The 18,424-nt window shown below is 38.5% G+C and overlaps 1 protein-coding gene across 2 annotated transcripts in view; it reads right to left on the minus strand.

The window, feature by feature from the left end:
- Window positions 1–5,364: 5,364 nt before the first annotated feature.
- csnk1da (casein kinase 1, delta a) overlaps window positions 5,365–18,424 on the minus strand; it is a 32,696-nt gene continuing 19,636 nt past the window's right edge. The window contains exons 8-10 of one of the 2 annotated variants that reach the window (XM_007233756.4): window positions 15,722–15,834; window positions 14,518–14,592; window positions 5,365–7,418 (exon numbers count right to left, since the gene is read on the minus strand). In XM_007233756.4, the coding sequence (XP_007233818.1) occupies window positions 14,560–14,592; window positions 15,722–15,834 (146 nt within the window). In that variant the 3' untranslated portion in view covers window positions 5,365–7,418; window positions 14,518–14,559. The remainder of the gene's footprint in view (window positions 7,419–14,517; window positions 14,593–15,721; window positions 15,835–18,424) is intronic. The other variant, XM_007233755.4, reaches the window with a different exon arrangement.

An 18,424-nucleotide genomic window follows, 5' to 3' on the forward strand; every position in this document is an offset into this window, starting at 1 on the left:
TATAAATGATTCCAGACAAACCAAGTCTCCCTGAAGCTGCGGGAGTCTCCCGCATTTCGGCAGTGGCTCCTGGATGCCCGCGAGTCACATATAATCTCCGGAATTCAGAACGAGCGCCCCAAACGCGCACTGCACGCAAACGCGCACTCAGGCGACAGATTTTTTTTTCTAATCACGTGTGGGAAGGAGAGAGAGAAAACAGAGAGGGTTCTGATTGGCCTGTTCTCTGCAAAGAGTCTGCGAGACAGCCAATCAGTTTTTAGTGTTGGCGGGCAGTGTTTTCCCTCCTCCCGGACCGGATTTGATCAGAGAGTGAGAGAAAGCAGATCTTGGCAGAGGCAATATTAATAATTATTGTAATATGATATGAAATGTTTTTGATTTTGTGCAATTTCTTGTGATATTGTTACTGTCAATTTTTGTGCTCCCTGAAATCAACTTTTGCAACTTGGGATGTCTGTGATTCACATGCTGCGACCAAACTTATTTGATTAATCATTTATGTTTATAATCAGAAATTATTATTCACTTAAACATAACTCTAACAACTAGTTTCATGTTTATTTATTAGCATAACATTTGTCCCACAGCAAAAACTAGGCTTCATAGCTTCGTTCATTTATATTATTCAAATGTACCTTAATTTAGAATTGCTTCAGACCCAAATGTGCAGATCAGATTCAATTTGCTGACTAGCAGACAGATGCATTACAGACTTAGCTATCAATTCAATCCCGAATCTGGGCCAAATTGGAAAAAGGAGGTGACTGTAATGAAGGTTTGCTGGAGAAAAATCTGATCTGGATCAGAGTTTAAAAAGGTCAGAGCATGTTTTGATATAGTGAGATTATTCAAGTTTATCTCAGGGGCTATCAGAAGAGCTAGCCCTGTGACCTCTGAGTGATCCAGCAGACTAAGGAGCTCCCACAAAAATCTGAGAATCGCCGCTATGAATGTTCCATGTTGTCCAGATCATGTTGCTTCCCCTCAGCAGCCAGAGTCCGAGAGCACAACGCTCCAATGGCAAGTTAAAACTCCCTCCAGGCAAAAGAATGAGGCCAGGAGGAAACAAGAATAAAAAGGGGAAGCCATCCTTCTCTGGTTTACACCGGATAGCACAAAAATAGCAGAACAACAAGAATAACTGAACAGGAAGAGAGACATAATTAAGATTATGGCTAATGTGAGGGCAAGTCATGAAGTTAGAGTAAGACACATGCTCAGTGTTTTTGCAGGTTAAACAAATAAACAGCTGTGGAGTGTGGTGTGAATGAATCAAATCATAGACCGTGTATAGCTGGACAGTGCACCGTCTCTCAAAACTGAGAGCGGGCGCCCCCTGCTGTTCGGTTGGAGAAAGCTGTGTAACCCCACCCATCCCCATAGGTTTCAATGGCAAACAGACAACTTTCAATCAGTTTTTTTCCAATATACTGTAAATTTACCTCCATTATTTAAATGCAGCAGCTAATGTAACCTCTGCTTATATTGTAATTTTCAGGATCGCCAACATGGCGGAAGATTTTGGCTTCATTTTCATTGAATGAATGGGAACGGCAACATGGTGTCCATCTAGGTAGTGGAGAGCCATGCCAGTGCAGCAGTGTTATATTACAGCAGGTACAGAGCATCTCAATACGTAAGAAAGAGATATACAGTTGCGAGAAAAAGTATGTGAACCCTTTGGGTTTACTTGGATTTCTGCATAAATTGGTCATTAAATGTGTTCTAATCTTCATCTAAATCACAACAATAGACACTGGGAACACCCCCTCACTGTGAACATTAACATGTTGTGTTAACAAAAAATTAATGCAAACATATCATTTTTTGTGTGATATTAGGAATTAGTTTAAGCAGACTGCGTTTGTCTATTGTCTATTGTTAAGAACACATTTAATGATTAATTTATGCAGAAATCCAAGTAATCCCAAAGGGTTCACATACATTTTCTTGCAACTTTAGATAAAACAGAAATGAAGGACAAACCAAAAGGTTTATGAGGATTGCTTCAAACTGGGAAGACCCTGATCTGACTGAACTGGATTGAATTCTGCAACACTCTGGGTGAGACAAAAGATTAATTAAGAGTTTTTTTTTTACTTAATATACATATAAAGAAATACTGTTGAAAAGGGAGAAGACAAACAGCAGGGAAATGATTCAGCACTAGAGAGGCCTGAGTCACGGCAGGCCATGCAGCTGAGATAAATCTGATACAAACTGGGCCTCTGAATTATCATACAACAATTCAGAAACACAGGACGTGATGCAGCAGCTCTGTTCCTTCCGCACTGATAAACACACACACACAAACAGACACAAAATGGTCCAGTTTAGTGTAGATGCGTCGTCAGGGTCCTGTCATTGAATTCCGGGAGATTATATGTGACTCGCGGGCATCAGGGAGCTGCTACCGAAATGCGGGAGACTCCCGCGGCTTCAGGGAGACTTGGTTTGTCTGGTGTATGTGTGTGAGAGAGAGATGCTGGTACAAGTATCAGGCATTTCAGTGTTGCGATTTTGTTTCTTTTTACACAAATAGATGGCATACAGTCACAATCTGTACACTAGAACAGTGGAGCTTCAAATGAGGGGTGTACCATTATGTACCCAATAAAATGTCCAATAATTGTGTGGATAATGTGTGAGGGCGTACACTGCTAACATATTGTATACATACTGAGTTCAGAGTTTTCAAAAGCCAAGCATTCAGTTTTGAGAATATCTAATACAAATGCTGATATATATATATATTGATTTAGTGAGCTCAGTTACATTTTTTGCAGTTAATTATTGCTTAATCATTCTTTTGTAGTTTAATGAAGTACTGACCACACTTGGCAGTGTTTTCTGTATGAAGAGAAATAGTCTGTAAATAGTTACTGAGTTGCATCAGTACCCTCTATTGGCCACTGTGGGAAAGACAGTTAGTTATACTCTTATGATTTTGAAGAATTGAAGGATTTTCAGAACACATTCACATTTACTTCAGTCTATCAGAGAGAACCTTCTGCTATGGTCATTATTACATATATCCTGATTCTCTGTTATGGGTTTGAGTTAATTGTGTAGCTAAATTATTGCTAAGATAATGTTTAGGTAGGCAATACGAAATTTCAGGTTGGTGCTAGGATGTTGTTAGGTGGTCAACATGCTACTTTATGGGTTATCTAATGACAGACTGTTCCACATAGTTGCTATGGTGTTGTTAGATGGTCAACATTCTACACTATGTTGCCAAAGGTATCCACTCGCCTGCATTGCGCTTGGTGATGTAAGGTTGGATGGAGCCTCTCAGCCAAGAAAACCCTTTCCATGAATCCATCTGCACGGCCAAAAATGCATTGTATGGCCAAAAATGCATATAAATGGCGGTTCCACTGTATATCACGGTATTTTTTTTTTTTTGCATGACTGGACTTTAATGTAGGTTAGTGAGTTACTGCACTGTTAGAAGAACAACACTAAGGCTTTAAATTAAGGCTTTGATTAGTATTGGGTTTACTTTGTACCACAAAAATTAAACAGTATATGAAGAAATCAGACTTAGCAGAAAAACAGCGGAAGAATATAAACAATAGACCTTAAAAAGAGATACGCCAACAACTTTAACACTTCCTAAATATTTTAATTAGTTCCATAAACACGGACATAAAATACTCATTGTTTAAGTATTCAAATAGATATTTATCAGAAGCTCTGTTGCACAAGTTAGATACAAGTTTAATATTAACTTACTAAGTTATATGTTATTCCTGAAGCCATTAGAGGAATTCCACTATTTAAATCAGCCACAATTCCCCCTTTCTCCAGTTAACAAATACATTCAAATCATCCTTCAAGCTACAGTATTAATAGTATTAAAAGGGCTGTAGTTACTGCTCCATTTTACTGAGGTAAAAAATACTTATACAGTAGAAACAGCAGAAAGAGGTGTTTAGTGAAAGAATTTACCAGCGTGTTTTAACCTTGTTTTAACGTGTTTTAGCAGCAAATGCTATTGGCTGATATCTCCAGGGTTTGTATCGGACCGCCTACCCAAACAACCCGCTCTCCCGTGCTGTTAGTCCGGTTTTCCAGGCACTAAACCTGGGCAGACAGAGCGGGTTGTTTGGATGTTAGCATAGCCAGTTAGCTAACTCTCCTTCTGTCTTATTTCTCCGCCCTCCTCCGGCTCGTGGAGGTAGGCGGTTCGTCACAAACCCTGGAGATATCAGCCAATAGCACTCGCTGAGGGAGGCGACCCTGACCCCTGTCAAAACTCGAGCGCAAAAAACTCACTCGAGCAAAAACTGCTGGAGAACTGAATTCGGGAGGAAAATAAACACTAAACACTAATGTAATGTTAATAAATTGACAGTGGAGACTATAGATTTCAACCCTCAATATTTTAATGCAAGCAGAATCTTTTTCTGAGGTCATCTACTGTACCACCTTGAGATACTTTAAGTACCACCAGAGGTACTCGTACCAGTTTAAAAAACACTTGTCTAACACACTACAGTTACATCACATGAGACACTGAAGGTTAAAAGTGTCCCTCCAAATGTACTACAAAGTTTTAGACTGCCTGGCCAAAAATAAATATGCCACACACACAAAAAAAATATTTTGTTGGACCACCTTTAGCTTTGAGCGCAGCTTGCATTCGCTGTGGCATTGCTTCAATACGCTTCTGCAATGTTACAAGATGTATTTAAATCCAGTGTTCCATTAATTGTCTGACAGCTGTGCAAAGTCTTCTCCAGCACATTCCAAATATTTTCAATAGGGTTAAGGTCTGGACTCTGAACAATCCATGTGTAAAAATGATGATCTCATGCTCCCTGAACCACTCTTTCACAATTCCAGCCCCATGAATCCTGATCTTGTCATCTTGGACTACGCCCGTGCCATCAGGGACGAAAAAACTGCAACCCCAGATCATTTGCTTAGTTAAATACGGGTAGTGTATAAACCTGATAAAGCTGCTGATCAACTGCATTTAAACAGATACACAATGTCAAATACAAAATTCAGCATATTCCCATCAGTCAGGTGTAATACGTTTGTAAGAGCACTTTGAAAGGTTCAGATATCTGCTTTCATTCACTTTAACTATACTGACTGTATATATATATATTTTAATTTCAATCCCAGTCTGACTGAACAACATTTTACAGTCTAAAATGCTGTTCTTTCTTTACCTGCATAGTCATTACATCAGTATAGCACATATCATTTATATTGTTTCAGTTGCTCATATTTAGGCAGATATCAAATAAAAAATGTTGAATTTTCCATATTGGTGCCAAAAAGTCCTTAAAAACGACAAAAAAAAACTAAGACGTTCAGAAACACAAAGAAAGAGGACATGAAACCTACAAGTACTTATTAATTTATTTACACAATTTAAAATACACAAATACAGTGGCAATACAAATGAGGAGAAAAACCTTCCAGGACAGGAAGATTTCCCATAAATCCATCTGATACAGCACAGTGCGGTGATTGGGTGATGCAGAAGGACTGGCTCAAACAAACCAGTAAATAAAGAAACAAAAAAGAAACCCATAAAATCGGCTGATTCTGATCAGTGTGTACTGGTGAGGATGCTGAGGAGCCCACCGGTACAGGAGCCGTTTACTCTTCTTTTTTGTTTGTGAGACCACCGGAGAGGAAAAACTCTAACTGAACAAATCTAGACTGGAACAAAGTCCCTCTCATCCCTCTACACACTACCATCTTCCCCCACACACTACACACACACGCAGACAGACAGACAGACAGACAGAGGCTATGTAAAAATGGTACCTCGCCATCACTAGAAACATCCTATTTACACAACAGAACTGAATAAGTTCAATTTCACCACTACCCCCCATCCCTGACTACAGAAACGCCTAAATGCTCTACTAACGATGAAGGTGGACAGGCTGAGAGTGCCTCACAGCTTCTTCTACAGACTGAAGCTCCTGAAGTATCCAAAAATAATGAAGACTTGGCGAGGGACCGAGGGGATGGTGCTAAAAGCCTGGATAATAATCAGTAAATAAAAGAATTGAAAAGAAATCTCAATCAATAAAATAAAACATCATAAAAAGGGGAAAAAACTTGTCGCATATGCACATCTTAAAGGGTACTGAGGACTGGTTTCCACCTTAAAAGACAAAATGAAGCTTAAGTCACTCAAGAAAGATCTGGTCCTGAACAAAATGCTGCTTCTATGTCCAGAATAAGATGCCAGTCTAAACTTTGATGCTATAAACAAACCTGCCCCCCCACAAAAAGAAAAAGCATCCAACAAACCTGCACTCCTCTACACACGTGCCTGTGTTACAGATCCCATCACCCACCTGCCACTGTCCGTTTAAAACAAAGTGACATTAATATGAATTCCACAGTACAGGCATTTCACAGCTTTCAGCAGCTTCAGGGAATGCAAACACAAAAAACTAATAATAAAAATCTCACCCAAAATGTGTGATGATAAAGTGGCATTGGTGTGTTCACAATTCACTTTCCAGACCACATCATCCCTAGGCTGGCCATCCATACACAAACACCTAAACTACACCAAAACCTAAAGAACAAATAGCCAAGGGAAAACAGTCAGCGCTTCATTCAGACATGCTGACTGAATGATTAGATGTCAGATTAGAATAAATCAGATCTTTTGTTTAATGTGTGTATAAAAAGAAAAAAAAGGCTGTAAAACTTTTAATTAATCAAAGCCCAATGATACAATGATGTTTCTAAAAGAATTTAAATTGCAGTTTATCATTATTTGATCAGGGGAAGAAGAAAAGATTAATAATTATAAAAAAAGTGAAAAAAGTAAAAGCACAATGTCAATGGCTATCAGTGCAGTTCCTCTCTGAGCTGCTGCAGTTAATTTTCCATTTTTTCGTTCTTTTTTTCGCAAGAGGTGAGTGTAAGCACAAGGACAGTACTTGTTTACTGGCGCTGGGCTGTGGAAAGTACAGCACTGTGTAAGACAGACGGACAGACGGACAGACAGACAGACAGACAGAGACCGACAGAGGCTGGAAAGGCCAAGTGTGCCCAGCATCTCTTTTCTCGCTCTGAATGAGCACGGAGGTGTAAGAGTGCTCTGACTGCTTTTGTTTATTTATTTGTTTGTGTTGGAGAGTGTGCGCACAGGTGTGGCTGAGAGAGAAGGTGCGCGTTTTTCATGTGTAAGGGAGAAAGTGTGGGTGTCCGTCCCTCCCTCTGGTGTGTGACATTGGATTCAGTTGCATTGGAGAAATTAAAAAAAGAAATGTCTGTCTGGCTTTGATTTGCTCAGGTTGACTGCAGATGCTGGAGAAGTCCTGGTGCTGAAAAAGAGGGCTGCTAGTGCCCCCTGGTGGCCTGTGCGGGTCTCACCGAGGGACGGCAGACTGCAGGCCGCTGGGGGTGACGCGGGAAAGGGCCTATGAAAAGAGAGAATGAAAAAATATACAATTAATATTGTTAATGACACTCACGCTAATACACTTACAGAGAGAGATTAGCTTTGAGGTTAACTTTATGGATTATCTAGTGTGCACCTGCAATGTGTAGTTTAACAATGTAATTATATTTGTGGATAACTGGACAAAAAATATATTTCACAAGCATTACTGTCTAAATTTAAACTACATATTGCAGATTCATGCTGGCTTTAATTTCCTCTGCAAGTGTAATCAGCAAAACTGACATTAATGACTAAACTGCAGGATTCAAATTAAATTCACACTTGTTACTGTCAACCTACAAACTACACACTGCACATTCACACTGGATTAATTTTATTAGAACTGGATGGATCTTTCCCTAGATTCCCTAGATTTGTGTTTGCATTCAGATACCAAACACCTTGACTCTGGGGTCACCAAATCATGATTTATTCAAAAATAAATTGAATGAATCATGCGTTTTTAGTTTAGCTTTACCATCTAGTACAGCTAACTGCCACCCTGAAACCTTAATCACTAAAATACACATTTTGATCACTGCAATCCACTACTAGCAATGCCACATGTGAAGCACCAACAGCTATTTGGTATCAATATCACACCTTAGGAACCCTAGTACCTGCTAATTCTGAGCATATTTTTTCAACAAGTTCTAACACATCTTAATAACTATTAAAAACAATTATGCTTAAAACTGGTTATAACTAACTGGATTTAGCGTGTGATGCTCAAATAAGAAATCATACAGGGTTAGAGATTCTGATCAATAATCTGATCAGTGTTTCACAATACACACAGGAAATGCTCACATGTACCAAAAAGGTGTTTTATAAAACATGAGCCAGGACAAGCAGAGAAAACTCCCCCTCAGGGCATGTGAGCTCTGGTCTGATTTTAAGAGGGCCTGTTCATAAGCAGTGTAATTAATCATGCATGCATAATAAATGGCTTTAGCTTAATTGGATATTTGGGGGCTGCCCTCAGATTTCTTGCCTCACAGCCTGTATCAAATATTATGCATTCTGATAAAGGAGGAGCAGTGTTCATTTGAACATATATTTAGATTAAAATTGCATTTTTTTCCAGAGCAGTAACCTGAAACAAAGAAAATGGTCTCGACTGAAAGCCATAAAATGTGTTTTTATCTGCTGTTGAACAGACCGAGAAGACAGAATGCTGGAAGGAGTATGGAAGAATACATTTTTCATGATGCCCCATCAAAGCAAAACAGAAGAGAACATAAGGCCCCCCCAGAGGACTAGGCCTCAGCCAATCACACGCCTCCTGTCCTCTAGAGGGCGGCAACAATTCATCTCTGCCATTAGAGAGGAAACAAAAGAGCTTCTCAAAGGGGACACTCAATTTTTTTTATATTAAACTAAGGGGATTAATAGCTGTGCTGAAAATGTTATAAAATGAAACAGGTTCTCTACTGTGATTAATAAATTAAGTGTTATCATAACCATTTCTGTGAGGAAGCATTTAGAGGTTTACACATTGTACACATGAGGGATGTCAAAAGCAGAAATGTGGTAGTTTGGCAGAAATAAGGCTAATCAAATATTCTATGATCTAAATTCAATAGGTGTCAAAAATTAAACCAAATAAATTAAACGTATTTTAACATTACACAACACTTTCCACAGTAATTTCCCCAAGTCACTCCTGACGTCATTCTGAGTGTTTTGGTTACCTTTATTTATATCTTCTTATTGTTCTGTTACTATTACAACACTGCATATATAGACTGATGAAAAATATAAACAACACTTTTGGATTTGCTTATGTTTTTAATGAGCTTAAGTACAAAAAAGACCTTTTTCTCTTATTTTTTGGTTACAACTGGGTCTAAATCTGTGATACTGAGCACTTCTCCTTTGCTGAGATAAACCATCCACCAGTCACAGGTATGGCATATCTAGATGCTGATTAGATGCAGTGATTATTACACAGGTGTATCTTGAACTGAGTGCAATTAGCCTCCAAAGGCATTCGAGAGAATTTGGCAGTAAATCTAAAGAGCCTCACAATTGCAGACCACATGTAACTACACCAGCCCAGGATCTACAGATCCAGCATCTTCTCCTTCCAAGATCATCTGAGACCGACCACCCGGACAGCTGCTGTAACAATCGCTTTGCATAACCAAAGTTCTGCACAAACTTTCAGGAAACGTCTCAGGGAAGCTCATCCTCATGCTGGTTGTCTTCATCGGGAGCTCTACTGACTGCAGTTCCGACTTGAGTGGGTAAATGCTCACTTTTGATGGCGTCTATCACAACAGAGAAGTGTCCTCCCATTTTTTCACTGTACAGGGCTGACTGCATTGTGTGGGTGAGCAGTTTGCTTATGTTGATGTTGTGAACACAGTGGCCCATTGTGGGGTTATGGTATAGGTAGGTGAATGTTATGGACAACGAGCACATTTGCATTTTGGATGAAAATTTAAATGCACAGAGATACAGTGATGAGATCATGGGGCTCATTGTTGTTCCACTCATCCATGATATCTTCATAACCTCATGTTGCAGCATGATGATGATTCAGGGCCCCATGTTGCAAGGATCTGTACCCAGTTCCTGGAAGCTAAAAACATCCCAGTTCTTGTGTGGCCAGAATTCTCAAGACACGTCACCCACTGAGCACATACGTGATTGCTCTGGTTCGAGGTATACGACAGCTGGTTCCAGTTCCTGTTAACATCCAACAACTTCACACAGCCAGCCATTGAAGAGGTGTGGACCAACATTTCACAGCATACAATCAACAACCTGATCAACTCTAGTATTACACTCTAGTCTCTAATCAGCATTTGATATACCAAACATTGTCTGGATGGTTTATCTCTCAGCAAACACAGATTTAGACCCAATTGAGAGAAAAAGGCCTTTTATGTACAAAGGAAAAGTCTTGGATCTTTAAGGTCAGCTCATTAAAAACGAAAGCAAAACCAAAAATGTTGCTTTTTTTTTTGTTCAGCGTATTTTGGCTGAAGTAGTTTCACTTTCAGAATCAAAGAAAAAAAAAAAGTTTGTCAATTTGGTACCAAAGTACTGGTTTTCACACCATCTCTACATTTGCACAGAGTAAACAACCCTCAACATGTTTAAAACTCTACAGTTTCACTTAGAAATAGATAAAATATATATCTACACATGCACAGTTTCTCTTACACAATGGAAGCAAGCACACACACTGCATGCTAAAAGACAACTTGCTGGATCAAACCCAAGCTCTGAGAGAAAGCAAAGAAGAAAGGCCGTGTTCAACCCTTTTTCTTCTGTGCTCAGAGCAAGATGTTAGAAAAATGTGCACTTCAAAAAGTGCACTTCAAGTGCAGAAGTGGAGACTGGAAGAAAGCTGGAGAGGGGAATACAGTCCCAAGCAAAACACAAAGAGGGTCACACCACCACACACAGGCAGGGGGCGCTTCAGAGCAAAACTGCACAGCAGTGCCATTCATATTACACGAATATTCTCACACTCAGGGTGGATTTCAGATTACAACATTAAAACCTAGTTCCTGTGTAAGTGACGTCCACTGCAATTCTGAACAGCTCACCAGTTATAAACCCCACACTGTTGCTTCACTCTTCAATTTACATGACTTATTATTAGTATTTATATAGTTATAACCCTGGATCACTTTTAAGGACCTTTGCTTGTTTGATTACATTGTTTGGTACATTTTAGTTTAGTAATTACTTATCTATTTGGTATATCATTTTTTATTTCCATTATCTCCATATGGCAATTATGATTGTATATAAAGTTTGTTAATACATTTACATTTATTTTTTTTTTCTGACATAAACTTTATATTTATCTTTTCTGGCCTACTATTTTTAATATTCTTCTGAAGTGCATGCAGATTGGAATCTGTGCAAAAAATATGTTAAAGAAGAAAAGTGCAGGTAAAAAAACCCCAAAAAAACAGTTCATGTCAGCTTGTTTTTCCCCATAACGCTTCCCCAATCACAGCTTCTGAAAAAACAAGCATGTGTTCTTAATATTCAATAATTAATAATTCATATTTAAAACAGAAATATAGAGGGCTACTACTAAAGAGCTGACTATATATGAATTTGTAGCCATTACACATTAATATCTGCCACTTAACTAGTCCTTAAATTAAACAACCAATGTTCTTTTACTTTATTTAAAGCATCTTATATCGAAACAAAGTAATTTACTTAATAAATCCTGCTATTTCCCAACTACAGAACAAGCAGTTTTATTATTTACACTATTATTATTACTATTATTATTATTAGTTATATGATGTTCATACATGAAAAGGCCAGTCAGTTTGTGGTGAAAGCTACAGATGGACAGTTTTCTGGCCATTTCAGCAGGGTATTACTGGATTGCTGAAGATCCAGCAGATGGGCCAGTGGGAATGCTTGTCCATGTACAGGGATAACGCACCCAGTTCATCGTTTAGTCCTCTTTCCCACGCAAGTGCTGTGCTGTAAACTCAACAAACCTCTGTTTAGTCACTGTGTGAATCAGAGTACTGAGCGTAGAACTAATGGGTTTAATTAAGTATCTCCGCACAGGACAGTCCACTAATGCTCCATCTACAGCGTCAGCCTGAAGAACACAGCCTCTCACTAATCCGGCTACGCAAAGGAAGCTGACCCACTTCCAGTGGATCCAAAACTGCCTGTGGAGTGGGCATATGGTCAGCTCACTGTGGGCTCCTGCCTGCGTAAAGACACATTTACACCAGTATCTACAATCTGAAATTCTACTAATTCCCTAACAGTGAACTCTCCATCTAACTACAACAGCGGGCCGAATTCAACCACTACACACGGCTCTGCCCATATGCTACATTTATGTAAATCTGTAGTGACAACTTTATTTTAGAAATATATTGTTCCACAAATACCAAAAACAAGTCATTTTAGGACAATTTAATGCCACAGATAAATGTAGAAAAATAATGCAATAAACATTTTTGAAAAGTGCTTATTTTTGATACTTGAAACGTTCCAGAGTAAACATGTCACAGTGGTCTGAGGTCTGACTCTACTTAACTTAAGATTATGATTATAATTATTTTTTAATTGATTGACACCGCTAACAAACCTAATTTAATTTTAATTTAATATCTAATGCTGATATTTCTTAACAAGCCCCCTCAAAAACAGAACTGCATCAAGCAATATGCTGGCGAAAAAAAATATATAGTTTTAAACACAAGTAATGCTGTTTTTTTTTTTTAATAAAGCACAACAAACATGCTCTATTAACTTGTTCCAACAAGATTAAAAAATGGATTTTTAAAACAACAGCCAGCCCTACATTTAATAATTAAGAATACACAGGGATTTAAACAACATATACTGGACCAATAATTGACTTAAATGAACCAGCAGATTATTTTACAATTTAACACTTATTTTACTACGTCACGATTTGCTCTATTATTTTAAGTTCTCTATGTTGCTTTCATCTTGCAGACTGGACAGGGAACATTAATTTTCCCACATATGCATCTCACACACAGTAAAAAAAAAAAAAAGTATTAATAGGAAAAAAGAATTTCAGCAAAAGGATATACATTTCTGTTATGATTTATGTTTACTTTATTGGTGCAGCATTTCAAATAACATGTCCATAACTGCATGTCCACATGATCAAACACTTTTCTTTCAGCGTGTGGAGGTGCTTATTAATCTCTATTTATTATATTTATTGATTGGGGTGTCTGATGTATGACACCAGATATTTACTCCCTTTTTGACTAATTTTGGGGTCAAAAGGGAAAATGTAAACGGGTAAAATTCCTTTCATTTTGAAAGCTGGGTTATGTTCCCAGTTCCCAGTGTTAAACTGAAGCTTGATCACAGCCTGCAGCGTTCCTGTTTGGCTTGACAGCATTCAGCTCTACAGTGCTAAAACAGTGAGGTTGAAATTGAGCTTTAATGCAGTTAATGCTGGAGCAGGGTAATCCAGCAGTGCTTTACCCGGGGCCCATCTGTGAGGAGTAACAGGAGGCATCTGGTGCAGAGAATTTATTTTGCTCACACGGTTTAATTTTTTCCATCTGAGTCATTAGCGTAGGCAACGTACCCACAAAGCAAAACTGGCACGAAGCAGAACGCTAAAACCATCCGACATATGGGAGAGACTGCACGCCGGCTTCATACAAATCCTAACTAAAACCAAAAACTCAATCTCTAACCCCCTTTTCCCTGACCAAGAGCCAGTGCTTCTGGAGTTTAATTCTATCCTTAGTCCTGAACAGCTGGTCTGTACTATATTAGTTAGAAGCTTGATAACTGTTTACAGCTGCTTTTCTTTACTTTGCATACAATCTGGTAGCTATCAGGATTCATACACTGGTCAAATAATGCCAAGAACATGAGCTTTCTTGGTTGAGCACGTAATCATTGTAAACGAATGAAGAGCAGAACACTGACGAAAAAGAAGAAAAAGAAAAATAAGGGTGGTAAAGAAGGAAAAGGAGAAGTTGGAGTCAAGAAAAGGTCAAAGAACCAAATAAGAGAAAAAGAGGAAAAGTCAAGGTGACGGGCAAAAAAAAAAAAAAAAACAAGAGTCATGTAAAGAAGGAGAAAAGGAAAAGTCAGGAAAAGGAATGCAGGTAAAAGGAGGAAGAGGTTAAATGAAGGAAAGGTAAAGGATAGGTAAAATAAGAAAGTAAAATAATTATTTTTTTTACATGCTTTGTTATTGGTTAATTTTGCATACAATTCTAAATTCAATCAAATATTATTATTTTTAATATCATTATTATTATTATTATTATTATAAAATTAATTGCATGCACAAATGTGCATATTCACATACCAGTTGGGATTTTGTTTAATATCTAGTCCTAGAACGTTTCTTAAAACCAAAGTGTGGTAAACTTAATTGTGTAATTGGTCGTAATATTCTGAACCAGTTCTTCCACCTCTAGCTATGACGTATCCCTGAAGCCTCTGCTGGAGGAGGAGCTATGTAGGGTGGTAGTGGTAAAACAGTGAGAAAGGGCAGGGAGGGCTTTACTGAGTGCAGGGAGGTGCAGACACACCAGACAAGATGGCACCCAACCGTCACTCACCCGGGGCTGCCCCTGCCTCTCACAGCAGAATGTGGCGAGCAGCTACTTGCCGTGATGATCGAAGGGAATGCTATTCTGAGGTGGGTGGGGTGAAGGAGGATGAAAAAGATTTATATGTAAAATAGACAACAGCAGCGTGACAAGCACATTATAAACAGTGCTCTGACCAGAACTGCTCTAAACGAAGCTGCACTGCTCATTTCATTTATCGTACAAATGTTTACCAAACAAATGTTCAGGCACACTAATACTGTGTTAAATTGTAATATAATCAATCAAAACAAACCTGTCAAAATTAATGACAGCTGTGCTTTCTCTCATTAGTCTAATGATCAAATCTGTATACTTTTACTTTATTTTTACTTTATGTAATGTACCCCTAATGTAATGTACACAATACTGCATTTGTTTAAAAAAGTTGCTCTGTACACTTGCCCTGACTTGATGCTGAAATTATTATTAGAAAAGATCCAAAATTACATGCATTGTTTATAACTGAACAACCTGAAAGTTTTGCGCTGGAAAATTTGCTCGGAGAAAATCAACAATAACATGGTTCTGGATTTTTTTATCATTTTTTTTTCCTCCTTTTCTTTTCTAATGTGTATGACATTTATTTATTTAGTTCTTTAAACATACTTTTGTACAGATTTTAACTAAAATAAGGATTTCTTAATTTTGAAGTCTTGCAGAAATGCAGAACTTGAGCCATATAACCACTGTAATAACTGCACTAATCTGTGCAATGAAATCAGGGCACACACTGTTTAATACAATGAGACTGGATAAAGGTTAGAGAAAGGGGTATTTAACCTGTAAACATCTTAATAGGTCTTTAAATCCATACAAATAAAGAACTAAGCATTTAAAAAATGTTTGAGGAATTTAACCCACCACAATGTTTTAACTTTGCTTGCTAGCAGAATTTAAAGCCAGGAGGCAGCCCGAGCATTTCCATGTCAAACGCAGCATTCAAATAATGCTCCTAGATGGCTCCCTGGCATTGCTACGTGCCACAAGTCTAAACTAACAGCATTCAGTGAGAAAGTGTTTCAATGATGGGGAGCCATGGACGAGCACCAAGCTCAGACACTAGCACTAGCACTGCCATATGGTGGGTGAAGTGCTCCACAGAGCTATAATAAAAATATGAGCAATGCTAATGCTTTACATCAGCAAAAAAGATCACGTGCGGGGCTTTTACCTGTGACGTTGACATCCGTGAAGTGTCCTGTCGGCCAGTCAGGTCAGACGAGGAGATGTTAACTGGAGCGCCGCGATGTAATCTCATGCTGACCTTCCTCTCGCGCTCCATTCCTGACACACAAAATGACAGGAAACGCATCAGCACGGAGTGGTGCACAGACAGCAGCAGGCTGTTTCACAAAGCAGGATTTCCTCAATAAGCTGGACAACTTAAGTATAACCTGGACCATAGTTACTACACTACTGAACAGGGTTGACAAAACAGGATGTGTTTGTATAGGGACAGCTGTTATTCACAGCTTTTTCTAAAAACTGGTATTACGAAAATTCATCAAATTAACTGTCTCTACATTACAGGGAAGGAGAATTTGATTGAGGGGGTCAGAATATAGGATAATCACCACTATTGCACTACAGAACCGTTGTCCTGCCTCACAGCTTACAGTGCGGCCATATTATAAATATATTCCAGAGTTCTATACGTCTTTAAAAAGACCGGACAAGTAGGGCTGCAACGATTAGTCAATATAATCGACAATGTCGATTATTTAAATTTGTCGACTACAAATTTTATTGTCGACTAATCGTTAAATTGTAACAGTACCACATTACACACAGTGCTGGGGACAAAAGCGCAATAGGAGACTTAGTTTGTGTCTCCAACAGCTGTGTCTGCATGCCTTTGCACATCTGTGTCAACAATGGATGCAAAATAAAGTTAATGAATATTCATTAGTAGGGCAGACTACAATACAAATATGGACATAGTGTAGCCCTATTAAGCCAGATCATCTTTATAAAGCATTTCAGGGCTGACAGTGGAAAAAACTTCTGAGCCTGAACTTTCTTCTATGTCCAGGAAGTGAACAAAAGGTGGAGATTTTATGTATACAACACACTTTTCAAATAGATATACAAAACAAATCATAGATTCTGGGGAATTTGAAAAACAGACAACATTCAGACATGAGATTAACAAACACAATATAAGCCTATATTACAGTAGTATCTTTACTTTGGGATCTTGAGAGCTGTAGAGCTGTTCAGTAATCCATCACTGCTTTTAACCAGTCTCTTATGCAAAGCTCAGACTTTACGACATTTTTGTCCCTCACGATGTTCACCATGTCAGATTTAGCAGTTGTCTTCGTTTTGTCTCGTTCTCGGGGAACACATTCCTGGGTGACACAAATGGACATTACATGCTTTGTGTACTCCAGAGAGAACTTAAGGTATGGTAAAGATGTAGCTACTTAGGTTTTAGTGAATGTAAACAGAATTTCTCATTGATGAAGTAAATTTTTAGATGATTATTAGATTATTCGTCTGTTTCTCTGATACAGTGAACTGAAGGAGCACCATCCCACTTTCTTTTTCTATGTTTATATCTGTGTGCCACAGAACGCTCCGTCTTCCTATTGGTCAGCGTCAGGGAGCATGTCGCGGAGCATGTCAAACTAGTCGATAAAATACAAAAAATTAATAACATGCTAGTCTTTCTGTCGGCCGGTCCGACAGCGTCGCTCACGACCTTTGTCGCTCGGGACACTGAAATTCGGATCCATACTACAGACACTACAGCCATTGCAAAACATGTCAGTTGACAGCAATTACAGTACTGCAAAGTAAAGTAAACTTCAGTTCAGTTTAAAATAAGTCATTAAAAACAGTAAACTCAACATCAACATTTAAAAAGTCCGAATTTTTAAATATCACTGGGGACTGTCAGCAGTCTGTGCTGATGAGTAGTTTCACATAGAAATACCACTATGTGCCTGAAGCCGACACCTTTTCTCTCTTCCAGAGTGAAGCTTAATAAGCGTTATTATTTTAGTGTTGTTCAGAAAGGATCCTCAAGAAACACTCTGCGGTGTATAAACTCATTCACCGTCTAAATGCAGACTTTATCATAGCTCAGTAATCCCAATACACTAGTCTATAAGGCTGCTTTATACTTAAAGCGTAATGGGACCTGAGCTGCACTTATCTTAACCAAGACATCAAGTTCTTGCTACGGTGGTTTCACATCACACAACCAAAAACTTTATCACAACATGAACAGCAGACAACAAAGCTTCCAAATATACGTCCAAGGCTGTAATCTGCTAACAAGTCCATATAGTCTGCCTTCACAACAGTTCCCCACATGCTTCCATCACCTGATAAGTGTGGAAACAACTTATTCTCAACACATTTACGTCATGTGATTTCCTGTATGAGAGGTACGTGTGCAAATGCTTTACCACTTCCTCTCAGCTGAGAACACAAACAAGCTCACAAAAAACCACTTGAGGCAGAAGCTGCTACTGAAGACAGCAAAAAAACAGCAGAAAATAGGTGTTAAGAGATAACTGGTCATATGTTAATAAAAACAGAGGTGCTTAAAGTAGTTGTTTAAACAATGATTAATAAACACTTTCGGCTCCATTAAGAAGAAGGTTAACAGATGTATCATTCTGTAGAAACATCATTAAAAAAAGGTCTCCTTTTAAATCACAATCTGGCAGATGTGAAGTAAAGATTGTTAGCTTGCAAATGCAGAGGCTGGGTTTGTGTCTCTAGTCTAGATGAAAAAGGAGAGCCTTTATAAGTTCAAAACAGTCTATGACATTATGACGTAGAAGCGTAAACTGAAAGCAATGCCTACAATGCTGCCCAAAAAGAAAGTGATGGACTAATAAGACAGCTGCCTCTCAAATTG

Source organism: Astyanax mexicanus, chromosome 19 (assembly GCF_023375975.1).
Source record: "Astyanax mexicanus isolate ESR-SI-001 chromosome 19, AstMex3_surface, whole genome shotgun sequence".
Classification (NCBI taxonomy): domain Eukaryota; kingdom Metazoa; phylum Chordata; class Actinopteri; order Characiformes; family Acestrorhamphidae; genus Astyanax; species Astyanax mexicanus.